The sequence below is a fragment of the Castor canadensis genome, chromosome 2, assembly GCF_047511655.1.
Source record: "Castor canadensis chromosome 2, mCasCan1.hap1v2, whole genome shotgun sequence".
Classification (NCBI taxonomy): Eukaryota; Metazoa; Chordata; class Mammalia; order Rodentia; family Castoridae; genus Castor; species Castor canadensis.
The window spans coordinates 177,057,045-177,071,095 of NC_133387.1; the positions used below are offsets into that span (position 1 = coordinate 177,057,045).

Below are 14,051 nucleotides of genomic sequence, written 5' to 3' on the forward strand. Positions count from 1 at the left end.
ACTTTCTGTAATTTGTTTTAATTTAAAACACTTTGGTAGCAATTGAACTTTGGATACATTTTTTTTACATGTGATGTATATAGAATTAGTACCTTATTTTTATTTTTAAGGGTAATAAATTATGTTAGGGGGAAAAAGCAGGGTGGGTTTCCAAATTTGTATTTTTTATATTAAAAATAAAGAGGAGATTTGGATTGTGTGGCCATTTCATTCTTGTATCAGTAGGAGGCTGGGCAGGCAAGCACTTAAAACACAAGGCAAACCTCTATGCTGTTGGATTTGGTAGTGAACACACATTCTTCATGTGTTTATTAGCATTTGTACTTCTTCTCTTGAGAACTTTTCAATTCTTTTGCTCATTTATTAATGGGATTATTTGTTCTTATGGTGTTTAATTTTTTGAGCAATTTGTATCTTCTGAATATTGTGCATTTCCCTATTGAATATCTGGCAAAGATTTTCACTCATTCTGTGGGTTGTTTTGTGTTTTTGGTAACTGTTTCTTTTGATGTGCAGAAGCTTTTTTAATTTGATGCAATCTTATTTGTCAATACCTACTCCTATTTCCTGTGCAATTGGAATCTAATTCAGAAAATAATTGCCCATGAAAATATTTTCAAGGATTTTTCCTGTTTTCCTGTAGTAGGTTAAAAGTTTCAAGTCTTATATTAGATTTTTGATACATTTTGAGTTGGTTTTGTACAGGTTAAGAGATAGTGGTCTAGCTTCTGGCTTTTACATATGGATACTGAGTTTTCCCTGCACCATTTGTTGAAGTGGCTATCTTTCCTCACATGTATAGTTTTGACTCCTTTGTCAAAAATCTGATGACTATAGCTGAATGGGCTTATTTTTGAATCTGTTGTTCTATGCCATTGGTCTTTGTGCATGTGTTTTAGTGTCAATGAAATGCTGTTTTTACACTTTGTCTCTAGAATAATTCAAAGCCCAATATTGTGATACCTCCACCATTGCTCTTTTTGCTCAAAATTTCTTTTACTATTTTGTATATTTAATGTTTGCATATGAACTTTAGTATTGAGTTTTTCCCCATTTCTATGAAGAGTGTTGGGATTTTGATAGAAATTTCACTAAACCTGTAGCTTGGTTTTGGAAGTATAGCCATTTTCACAATATTAATAGCCATGGTAAGCCATGAATACAGGAAGTCCTTTCACTTTAGGGTGTCTTCTTCAATTTCTTTCTTTAAGGTTTTATAGTTTTTGTTGTAGAGATCTTTCACTAACTTAATGAAGTTTATTCCTAGCATTTTTTCTGAGGCTATTGGGAATGGAATCGCTATTCTGATTTCTTTCTCAGCCTGTCCATTGTTGATATCAATATTATTTTCTTTCTTAAGTACACATTTATTTAATTTTACCAAAAGGGACAGTAATAGAAAACTTAAAAAGCTTCCAACCAAATTCATCTCTTTTATATAGGTAAAACTCAATGAGGAAAAATCAAGCATGGTGATATTGGATCCATTTGATGGGGAAAAAGTGGACATTTCAAACCATAAATCAAGCATTTAGTAAGTCTGTACAGTTAGCAAATGAGTCAACAAACCACTTATGCTAAATTTCACAAAACAGAAGCACTGAATGAACAGTACAAAATGGGATAGTATAAACTATTATACTTAGGAAATATTTAAAATATCACTTGGAAACAGAGTAAGAGTTTTTGGGTTACTAATCTTTTTGCCTATTTTCTCAAAAGGAAAAATTAAACTACTCTCAAAAGGCTTTTTCACAGTTTCATTCAGCAGATATAGCTTTCAAATTCTCATTGCTCTCCCAGCTCTCTGAAATACAAGTTTTTAATACTTTAAATTCCACATGGGAACAATTTATAAAAACTAAGAAAATCAGGGAGATTGAGATATTTCTAGGTCTTTCTGCCCTCTCAGCATAAGAAAGCTTTCTTTTTTTGTGTTTGTTTGTTTTATTATTTTGCTAGGTGGGTGTACATTATGGCATCTACAAAAGTAACTTTATTTAGTATCAAATAACATAAGCTTATATCATATCCACAGAAATCCTGTAATTCCTAAATATTTCTTGAGCTTTCCACAAAAAGAAGAGAGAGCATGAACTCCATTCTCCCATTGTCTTGCTCTCTAAGTTCCTACTTCCTAACCTAAGTTTTAACTGGCCCTCTCCATTTTATCTCCTGAATTGTCCTCTAACTTCATTCCCTACAATGTCCACAGCATTTTTACTCTCATTCCCCCAAAAACTGTTAACCTATAGATATCATGGACTGTGTACCTATCATAAACCAAAAGCTTATGAACCATGGAGTGCAGCTACTGAACTACAAACTCATATAAAAATACTGTGAAAATTTTCATTGATTGTTCTCAACAGAGAGATCTCTGATATATTGAACATGTTTCTCTTTGGTTCCTGGATTATGAGACCTATTTTCACACAAGCTCCTATTCTTTCTACTAGAAGACCCTGAATAAATTTTAAATTTATTTCTCCAGAAAAGTCAGTCCTGAAGCCCAGTATATTGGCTCATTCTTTTAATGCTAGCACCTGGGAGGTGGAGGTAGGATGGTTTAGAATTCAAGGTCAGCTGGCTATGGAATGAGACCCTGTTTCAAAAAGCCAAAAAAAGTCCATCTTAATTCTAGGCTTGTCTGGTGGTACATGCCTTTCATCCCAGTGTTTTGGAGGTTGTGAGAGAAGGATTGCAAGTTGCTGAGTAGCCTTGGACTCTAGAAAGATAGCCTCAAGGAAGAAAAAAGAAAAAGAAAAGGAAGGAAGAGGGAGGGAGGATGGAAAGAAGGAAGGAAGAAAGGAAGGAAGGAAAGCATAAGTTCCCACCTTGAACCAATCATCTTTCAACAGTAATTGTGATGGTCCAACACACTTTCTCTTTCCCAAGAAAAAGAACCATCAAAAGGTTTACTTAAACAAACAAAAAAAATTAATGCAAAGAAAAGCCTTGGATTAATTCAAGAACCATTCAGGAATAAAGCACAAATTTCAAAGTAGAATTGTTACCTCAGATTTTGTTCTCAGTTAAATAAAACCAATAAAGTGAAGTACACAGAAAATAGATTAGAAAGGGTGGTAGAATTGAAATCAAGACACTAACAGTTTATTCTGGACTTCTTGTTTAGAAAGCTATATGGCCATAATTAAATTTTTAATCTTTTTGAGCTTCAGAATCTTATTTACACATTATGTTCATGGTAAATATAACATGAATGGCAAATATTTAATGCATAGTATTGACAGCTGCAATGTGGGATGTATTTAATAATCCACACAGAAACAACTGTATTGTGAAATATTCACATGTGAACATAACTGATTTCTGCCAAGCAAAGGATGCCAGAGCAGAGGCACACTTTCTGACTAATGCTTGACTTCAAGTGGGAAATGAGAACTGTTCTGCCTACTGTCAACTAATACTCTATCTAATCACAGGTAGAACTGTTCATTAGTTTTTAGGATGTAATCCATAACAGCAATACAAAAAGAAATGAATGACATACTTATTATTTTTGGACAGGTAAAATGGTGAAAAGAAGTTGTAAATAAAAATGAAAAATACACTGCAAAATTAAAACAAAACAGTTCCCAGTTACCCTTCATGCAGTAAGAAAGATGTAAGGTAAAAATCTCCCAATAAAAAGGTGTTAATTAAAAACACAGAACCTGGAGAGATTCAATTTCTTATCAAAACTTTCTTCTGCTCAGGGTTTTTCTCAGAGCAATTTTAACATCTTTATTCCTCAAGCTATAGATTAAGGGGTTCAACATGGGAACCACAATAGTATAAAAGACAGAAGAGATCTTTCCTTCATCCATAGATAGAGCTGATGAGGGTTTGAGATACATAAATGCACCAGATCCAAAGAATAGAGAAACTGCAATTATGTGGGAACTGCAGGTGCTGAAAGCTTTGAACCTACCCTCAGTAGACCTTATTTGGTAAATGTTGGGAAGGATGAATCCATATGAGATAAAGATTATGAAGGTAGGCACAATGATGTCTTTTCCTCCGACAATGAAAATTTCTACTTCATTGACATAGGTGCTGGTACAAGAGAGCTGGAGCAGGGGAAGCATATCACAGAAATAGTGGTTGATGATGTTTCCATCACAGAAGGTCAGTGTCAGCATGCTTCCAGTGTAAATCATGGCATCAAAAAATGCCATCAAGTATGAAGCAAATATAAGGTAGGAACACACTTTAGGAGACATGGCAGTGTTATACAAAAGTGGATTGCAAATGGCCACATAGCGATCATAAGCCATTGATGTCAGCACATAGCATTCAGAAATGGCAAAAAAACAAAAACAGTGAAGCTGGGTCATACATCCCATGTAAGAGATAACATTCTTGCTTAATAAGTTTACCAGCATTTTGGGTGTAGTCACAGAAGAATAACAGAAGTCTATAAAGGACAAGTTAAAAAGAAAAAGGTACATTGGGGTGTGAAGGTGTGTATTCATCACAATTAGGATTATCAAACTCAAATTTCCCAATGCAGTGACGATATACATCACTAGAAATAGGATCCATAGGGGAATTTGGAGGTCAGGTTCTTCTGTTAGCCCCATTAGAATGAATTCCGTCACAAATGAACCATTTGTAGGACCTATTCTGTAAAAGAATCTGTGAAGATAGGAAAAAGTTTGACATTAGAGGACAATTCAGCCCATCCAACAATATCTTCTCCCACAAATGTGAGAGATATGCTGAAAATGACTGAAACTATCAAGCTGAATGGTGAGAACCTATCTCTACTTCTACCATGATACTTAGTGACATTGTCTTACCTCTCTTAATGTTTCAACAACTAAATACAGTTAAAAGCATCACCAAGTTAACTTAAAGAGTAAAGCCAGTGCTGTCATATGGAAATCAATTGTTAGAAAAACCAAAGAAGAAGATGAAAGAAGCTGGGCCAGGATTGGACTGCCCTTCTCTCACCTCACATTGATTTCATTTCTTCAGTCCTCCCTTCTCTAATAAAATTGCAGGCAGAAGCACTAGAAACCTGATGCTGACCTCCAATGCAGATCACACTCTTGTGGCATTGGACCATGAGCATTGCTTCTAATCTAAAACAAAGGAAGCTGAGTCTAGAGAAGGTTAATTTACTTCCCATGTCTCAGAAAAATACACAAATCTAAAAAAGCAGGAGGTTTGTCTGTGGAGAGGGAACTTATGATTACTTCACTGCAATCCCTGTGTCTGTCCACTGATTCTCTCAACATTCTTTGCTCCCCATTCAAAGGGATTCATCTACCAATTTTACTTGAATCATAAAATCAAACAAAATGGAAAGAAAATGCAATATCTCTTATTCCCTGGACTTCATCTTAAAAGAGGAGGGTATTATGCTAACATATAATAAGCAAGATACTGGAGGAGAGAAATTGTGCATATCTCTCCTATATGTACAATCTAAAACAGTTACATTTGTTTAAGCACAGAGTAAGATGTTGGTAACCATGACCAGTGATAGAGAACATAAGTGATATTGCCAAGGGTAAAATGGTTCATTTATTAGCATCATTAGGTGTGGTGATCTAATGCACAACATGTTAACAGTAAGTAAAAACACTCTATTGTATACTTGGAATTTAATAAAGAGATATATCTTAAAATTAAAATGTGTATACACACTTACAAGAAATACACACCAGGATAATTACACAGAGGTTATGGATATGTTAATTAGCATTGTTTTTCTGTCATTTCACAATGCATATACTATTCAAAACAACTTGTATTATTTCATAATAACATTTATGTTTCAATGACAGCTCAAGTAAGCCATTAATTAAAAAGTAAGATATTAATACAAATAGATTTCAAAACTTACCCTCCTTAATAAGGAAAACTTTGGTGCTTCCTTGTCACTGTGATTTACCCCTGTGGGGTTGGCAGGGCAATATCAGACTCTAAAGCTTTATTTCTTTTGTTCTAAGAAGAGCAGCAAAACATACTTTCTCATATACCCTGGAAATCTTTCTCAGCTACTGGTAAATAATTTATAATGGTAACTCTTAGTCCGTTAAAGCATCAGTGAAAAATGAACAGCTCTTTATATTTTCACATTCACCATCTGATGAGACAACAGAACTTTTTACAAGAATTTAATAACATAGTGGTCTTGGCTACAAGCAAGGTAAAAGTATCCCCAGTCTCTTTCCTGAGGAAATACTCCAAGTTTAAAAGGTAAATGAGGTGATTGTGTTTATGTATTAGTCCACGATGTGTCCTTTGTTCCTGAGGGACTCCATATTTCATTCAAGTATTTGACTCTCTTTAGAGATTGTACATCCTCTAGGGTTGAGACAATGTTAAACTCCCATTGCCCCATCACCTTGATCTCTTAAGGGAAATCTACTGTTTTTACTCTTTCTCTGTTCTCACACTTTTAATGACAATATTCTACAGAATTTACCCCCAGACTTCCTCAGATCTTGATCTAAACATTCCAAGAGTTGCAGCAACTCACTTCAGGTATTATCTGTCCTGAGATATCTTCAGAATCACCTCTAATTGTTGCATTCCTATTAAAGGTTATTTAAGAAGACTTAACTGAAATTTTCCATGATAATCCTGCTGAATCCTCATTTGTAACACTTTAGTGATGAGGTCAGCAATTTCTAAACTCCTCATAGAAAATAATGCAGGATAAAAAGTAACAGAGTCTCTGTTTCAATGTTTCCCCTACACGTCTTTATTATGATAACTTGGACAAATTATATAACATCTCTGTTCCTCATGCATACCTTTGCAAACCTGGGATGACAAAAATAGTCTATCTATCATTGGTTTGTTATAGCATTTAAACAGAAAAAGATGAGGATATGATTTATATAATAGCCTGTATATGAGGAAGAGTCAAATGTCATTTATAAGTACAGGTGCTCTTGCACTTATGAAGAGGTTATGTATAGAATGATTCATTGACAATTGAAAATATCCTAAATTCAAAATGTTTTTACTACCTCTAACCCACCTACTTTAAATGTGCTCTGAACACTGATGTTACCACATGATTGCATATCACAATATTATATCACTTTTCACTAACCAGGGAAATGATCAAAATTAAAATTCAAAGTACAGTTTCTACATTTAGTAGAAACATGCATTTAGCATGCTATTTTCACTCTATCACAAAGCCAATAATTATAAATAGAATCACTGTAAACTGAGGATCATCTATTTTTTATGTACTCATTCTTTCCCAGACATGCTCCATCATATCACTTATTAGAAATGACTTTTCCCTTTTAAATCCCTTTGTTATTCTAAAAAGTATAACTCTACAACTCTTTAAAGCATTTTATTTGTATATGATAGTTATACAGGGGTTTTCATTGTGTCATTTCCAAATGTATATGTATTATACAACTATTTGGTTCATTCTCTCCATTATTCTCCCTCCCATCTCATCCTCCTTTTTAAAGTGACATCGACAGATATCAATGTTCCATATTCACATTTTTATAGAAAGAACATCAATTATATTCACTGTCTTCATTTACTTTTCTCTTTCCAAAAGTGCCCCCACCTTAACCTGAACTATTTTGCATTCCTGACCTTCATTGTTTTTAAAAAAGTCTGTTCTTTGTTCAGTGAGGATTTTGCATTGGTACTTTACCTGTAAATATACTGTGCTTAAATAAGCCTAACTCCCTTGACTACTATGCCCCACTCTTTCCCTGCCACTCTGCATTGTTCAACAGTTTTCAGTGTGTTTTGTTGTTCCTTATTCCTACACAGATGTGATGTATTTCATAATTTTTCACTATCATTCTTCTTTTCCTCCTCGCTTAGGCACCTCTAAAAGTTTCACTTTTGGAAACATCTTTTGTATATGTTTATATACAAATTAAGCAAAAATTGCATCAAATATGCACAAGGCCTAAACTTATAAAATCCTCTTAAAAACCTTATAAGGCAAAACTTTATGCTATTGGATTTGTCAGTTATTTGTTGTGCAGGACACCAGAGTTACAAGCAATGAAAGATGAATAGTCAAGTTAGACTTCTTGAAAATATTTTATCAGGATCAATAATCATTAGAGAAATGTAAATCAAAACTATAATGAGATAGAACCTTAATCCCAGTAGGGTAGCCACTAGTTTTTAAATGGTGGAACATAATTGTTTTTTAAATCATGGAACATAACATTGTTGGCAGGGATATTAGAAATTGGTACCATTTTGCGTTCTTTGGTGGAACGTAATATGGTACGCAAACTTTGGAAAATTTATATCATAGCCAAAAGCCTGCAAAGCTATTACAATGTGGAAAATAATATGGCAACTCCTTCAAAAAAACATAGAATTAACTCTTGATTCAGCAATTCCACATTTAGGTACATGTTCAAATGAATTAAAAGAAGGTATTCCAAGGTGTATTTGTACACATGTTAAACAGCATTATTCACTATAGCTAAAACATAGAAGCAAACTAAGTGGTACTTTTAACATATGAAGAGATAAGCAAATGTATAGTATGATATGTAGCACATGGATAAGCTTTGGAAACATAGCAAGTGCACTAATCTAGCCACTTCTATGAGGTTTTTATAGTAGTCAGTCAAAGAGTCAGAAATTAGAATAGTGGTTGCCTTAGGCTGGGAGGAGGGAGGAAAGGAAAATTAATGTTTAGTGGATACAGAGTCCCAATTTTGCATGATAGAAAGAATATTGCAGTTGGTTAGTGGTAATGATTGCACAATATTATGGATATATTTAATGCCACTGAACTATATATTTAAAATTGTTAAGATGATACATTGTATATAAAATATTTAATCACAATTTAAAAATTGGAGCAAAAAGAAAGGAACATGAGAATGATAACAAATAATATTTTAAGAATTCCTTTTCATTGGATGACTTCTGAGAAATATTGAAAGGGTAGAAAAGATGAAATTACCTAATGTGCAATAAGAAATATATCCTCTTTACTCTATCACTAACCTAAGCCCAGTGATATTTAATGCCCTAGAAATCTACACCATCATGGTACACTGACTTTCACACATCCATAAAACCCACATTTGTGGAGTTTCACATTTGATATGGTAAAGGGAATAAACAGTCCATGTCCTGGCCCAGTCTAGATTTCTTTGTATATTTTACCTGCTGGCCATGTCCTAAATGAGACATTTTCTATGAGGAATGCATTCCCAGAGAACCTTATTCTCATTCCTTGTTTATGGATTATTATATTACTCACATGGACCAGAGCCCTAGTCAAAGTTCTATAACCTATTAATTGTGAAATTTACAATAAATGCAAATAGAAAGGCACATTAATTTATCCATTTACTATAAGTACCTAAAAATCATAATACATATCTATAAATAGAATATTGTGAGTAACCCATATCCCTTGATTTGTCCATTCTTGATTGTGGCTCTATCCATTCTTCCTTGTCCATACTGGTTGTGTTAAGTCTCTGGCTTTGCTTTATAGCTTCTTTACCTACATGGGGTTCACATTCAGCACACAGACAGAAAAAGTGAAAGGGACACCACCGGGTTCTGGAACAATGTCCATCAAATTTCAAACTGTCTTAGGCCACATCACAGAAGGAGACACTGGGGAATATGTGTTCTAGAGGATGAGGTGAAGAGCAGTCATCTCTGCAACATTGGACCACTCATGTTGGTGCCAAATGTGATGTGAGATTTGATGAGATATTGAATGCATGGATTTATGGCTGCCCCTATGACTGAATAGACACGCAAAAGCAAAAATGATGACAGAGGTCATTCATCTGTTTCTGTTTAATGGATAGGCAAGTATGAGATAATGCTGTATTTATACATTCTAAGTCAAGCAATAGAGCTATGAAAGACGAACTGTGGAGAAGGCCTTCTGGACATGTTTTAAAGTGGCATATTTAGTGCTTATAGGGTTTTTTATTCATTAAATCATTTTTTCATGTTGCACTAAATTAAAAAAAATATAAATTTTCTATAATTGTAAAATACCTTCTTTGTGTGTATATACTGTATTTTTATTTTTTAATTTTTTTCTTTATTCATTTATTCATATGTGCATACATTGTTTAGGCCATTTCTCCCCTCACCCCCCTCAGCCCAGTATCAGCTAGTCAGCACAATAGCTTGCAAATTATGAGTTTCAATAAGTCATGAAAATATCTGAGCATCAAGATTATTGCATTCTAAATGGGAGCAATGATCCCTGCCCTTGCTATTTTCCACATCTGACCTAAGGAGCGTAGAAACTGGCAGATGGGACAGTGAAGAGGAAACTGTGCCCAACACTGCTCATGGGGGCACTGTACCATAGGCACGTGTATCAGCACTGAGTTTAGAAGTTGGTTAACACTATGTTTGAGAAGATTTTTAATCTGTGCAGGTGATTCTACCAGCCACACACACTCACTGAAAAAGATGAAGTCTCTGCCTTCAGAAGAGATTTCAATGTTAAAGGTGCATGTTTTGTATAAAACAGACCAGCAGATGAACCACTCCCTTCATCTAGGTTCTGCTAAATACTGAGATATCCCAATGATAAAAACAAAAACCAGTAGAGCCAGACTTCTGGAAAAATTCCATGTTGGTCCTCACCATGATTATTATGCCAGCAGAATTAATTTTCATTAATACTGACTATAAAACCATTTGGAATTTGTCCCATGCAGGAAATCACTGTATTATGTGGCATTATGAAAATTTACCTGTGAAATTTTCTCTGACCACATTTTATTTTTGTTGGTGGCATACATACCCAAAGTGAAAGGTTTGATGATATATATATATAGAAAAATTAAAACAACTAGTAGGAGGATACAAGATGACAATTAGTAGCAAGCAGCCCTTTCCAGCTCCTCAATAGCTCAGGATCAAAACAGCCAAGAAAACAGATTCTTAGAGAGATAGCCGACTGAGTGATGCAGCAAAGTTTAAAATTGAGCAAAAACTTGGACAGACCCAGAGACTTCAGTTATTGGCACAGAGGGCAAAAAATAGCACCTTAACATTAACCTCAAGTGATCAAGCGTCATGGCAGAGGGGCACAGTAACAGAAAGGAACCGAACTAAAGACCTACTAGGGAAAAACTGACACAGACACAGAGGCTGAACAGAAATGCATCTGAACTCAGCTGATCTGAGAGCTACACAACATGCTGGTACTTGAGAAGTACTCTGTGTACTTCAAGGCAAAAGCCTGGTGCTGTAATTGGGAAAATTGCACCCAAGTTTGGTCTTCTGGAAAACAATACCATACATTCTTCTCTCATTTGGAACTCACATCCATTATTGCCATATCATCCCAGAGAGCATCTACCTTGTGACCAAGTATAGCCCCAGTAGAACATAATCAAGGAAAGTTCATTGACAAGTTATATGAGTCAGAGACAGGAAAAGGAGTGGAGCCCACTTTCCCTTTTATGACTGGCAGCTCTGGCAGCCAACTTAAAAGGATTGGGAAACTGTCCAGACAGACAGGATTGCCTTCAGGAACTGTGCCTCAGAAAACCATAGTGGACAGGTGGAAAGCATAGGACCTCCTGAACAATTTCCACTTTTAGTTGCCTCACTGTGGAATCTGAGATCCAGGCCCACAGTGGAGCTTGATGTCAGTCATGCCCTGGGAGTATGTAGAGCTGATCTGTCTGAAGTAAACTCCAGTGTAGGAAACTGGTTCCACACTACTTATGCTAGGAAGCAGGGACTGAATGCTATTCTCACCATATCTGGTCTCAAAGGATTCCCATTGACTTACTGGTGATCATAAAAGTCAGAAGAAGGAGTGAATTTCTCACCCTTTGCTCTGTCTAAGAGGCGCATAGCCTGAGAAGCAGAAACAAGTGGAGGTTGGAAGAAACTGTGCATATATACTCATGATTGACTGACCAGCCCAGTGTAGAAAATGCCTTCTTGCCTTTATATGTTTATTATTTTTTATTAAGACTTTTTATTGTATTTGCTGATTGGAGATTGGTATATGTATGCAAATGTGTGTGTGTATGTGTGTGTGTGGAGAGAGAGCGAATGTAATAGATGTACAAAAAAGTAAGATTATCTAGATAGATATCAGGATAGATAGATATCTAGACAGATGATAGATAGATAGATAGATAGATAGATAGGTAGATAATCTTTCTTACATTTTTGCAATTATGGCCCTCACTTTCCACTTTTCCTTCTTTCTCCCTCTTCACTGTTTGAATATTCAAACATGTCTTTTGTTTTCCATTACATAATTATTTTTTCTCTAAGCCTAAACTTCATTATTTTTGGTGTCAAAGAAAGAGCCCGGGTACAGAATCTCAAAGTATGCAGGAGTAGCTACACTCATGTTGGGAAAAACAGATTTCAAGTCAAAACTTGTCAGAAGAGCAAAAATCTCATTAAATATTGGTAAAAGAACAATACCTCAAGTTATGTAAGGTTTGAAAATGAAAGCTGCTGCACATAATTTTCTAATACAAACCAAAATGCATATAAAAAGACAGAAAGCCTCCACCACAATAACAGTGGGTGAATTAAAAACCACACTCACACCAATAGATGGGTCATCCTGACAATAAATCAACCAAGAAGCTTGAGAGCTAAACTACAATGTAGGACAAATGGACTTAACAGACATTTAAAAAATATTCCATCCAACAATTATGGAATACACATTTTTTTCAGCATCTCATTGAGCTTTCCCCAAAATAAGCCACATTTCAGGCTATAAAACAAATCTTAACCAATACAAAAGAAAAGAAAAAATTTCTGATATCTTATCATGTAATACTGGAAAAAAACTAGAACTCAATAGCACAAGAAACTGCAGACATTGTACAAAAGAATGACAATACAACAATATAGTTTGAAATGACCAGTGGGTGACTGAAAAAGTCAAGATGGAAAGCAAGAAATTTCTAATATTAAATGACAATGAAAACACAAAACATCAAAATTGGATGGAAACAGCAAAGGGAGTTTTAGGATAGAAGTTTGCAGTTTGGAGTCTCTAAATTAAAAGAGAGATTTCAAATAAAACACCTCAACATCTTAGGAAAAGAACAAGTAAAAAACAAAAACCATCAATAGAATAGAAAGAAACAAAATCAGAGCTGAACCTATTGAAAGTGAAATCAAAAGAATAACGTGGAGGATAAAGGAAATAAAGAGTTGGTTCTTTGAAAGTGTTAATAAGATTAACAAAATCTTATCAAAACTAACCAAAAGAAACAGAGAGGAATCTTGAACTATAGAACTAGAAACAAAAAGGAACTATTACAACAAGTATCATAGAAAAAACAGAAGATCAGTAGGGATTATCTAGAGAACTTATGCTCCAATAAATTGGAAAATGTAGAGGAAATTGATAAATGTCTGCAAGCAGAGCCACTGATAATTTCTAGGCACATAGATCCAAGAAAATTAAAAACCAAACCAAATCAGTAACAAATAATGAGATTGATATAGTAAGAAGTCTCCAAACAAAGACATATCCAGGACTGAATGTATTCACTCCTGTACCTTACCAGATCTTTAAAGAAGAACTAACACTAATATTTCTGACACTGTTCCATGAAGTAGAAAAAGAATGCTTCCAAATTCGTTCTATGAATACAGCATTACCCCAATAACAAAAATGAATAAGAACACAACCAAAAAATGAAAGCCATCTACCAAAATTCTTGATGAGCATGGACATAATTATCCACATTAAAACACTTTCAGCCTAACTTCAACAGTGCATTAACAAATCAATAAGTGTAATGATGGGAATCAGTGTGGAGTTTCCTAAAAAATTATAAATAGAGCTTTCATATGATCTAGTCACACCACATCTGGATATATATCCTACAGTGTCAAAGTCAGCTTATTGCAGAGATTCCTGCAAACTCCTGTTTATTATGGCACTGCTCAAATTGCCACATGGAATCAATCTCAGTGTCTATCAACAGATGAATAGATAAAGAAAAAGTGGTATAAACACACAATGTAGTTTCACTAAGCCATAAAGAAGTATGACATATGTCACTTCCTAGAAAATTGATGGAACTGGAGGT

General features: G+C 34.7%; 1 protein-coding gene across 1 annotated transcript; it reads right to left on the reverse strand.

Annotated features, from left to right (window-relative positions):
• Nucleotides 1–3,698: 3,698 nt before the first annotated feature.
• On the reverse strand, nt 3,699–11,829 carry LOC109677213 (olfactory receptor 8B8-like). Its single transcript, XM_020153325.1, has 2 exons — nt 11,765–11,829; nt 3,699–4,641 (listed from the first exon to the last, which is right to left on the reverse strand). The coding sequence occupies exons 1-2, from the start codon at nt 11,827–11,829 to the stop codon at nt 3,699–3,701; spliced, it is 1,008 nt and encodes a 335-aa protein (XP_020008914.1).
• Between the last annotated feature and the right edge of the window lie 2,222 nt (nt 11,830–14,051).

Coding starts and splice junctions, on each gene's coding strand:
- LOC109677213 (XM_020153325.1), bottom strand. CDS start 11,829: ATGCGCCTCTTAGACAGAGCAAAGGGTGAGAAATTCACTCCTTCTTCT. Junction 4,642..11,764: donor TCTGACTTTTATGATCACCA/GTAAGTCAATGG, acceptor CTATCTTCACAG/ATTCTTTTACAGAATAGGTC.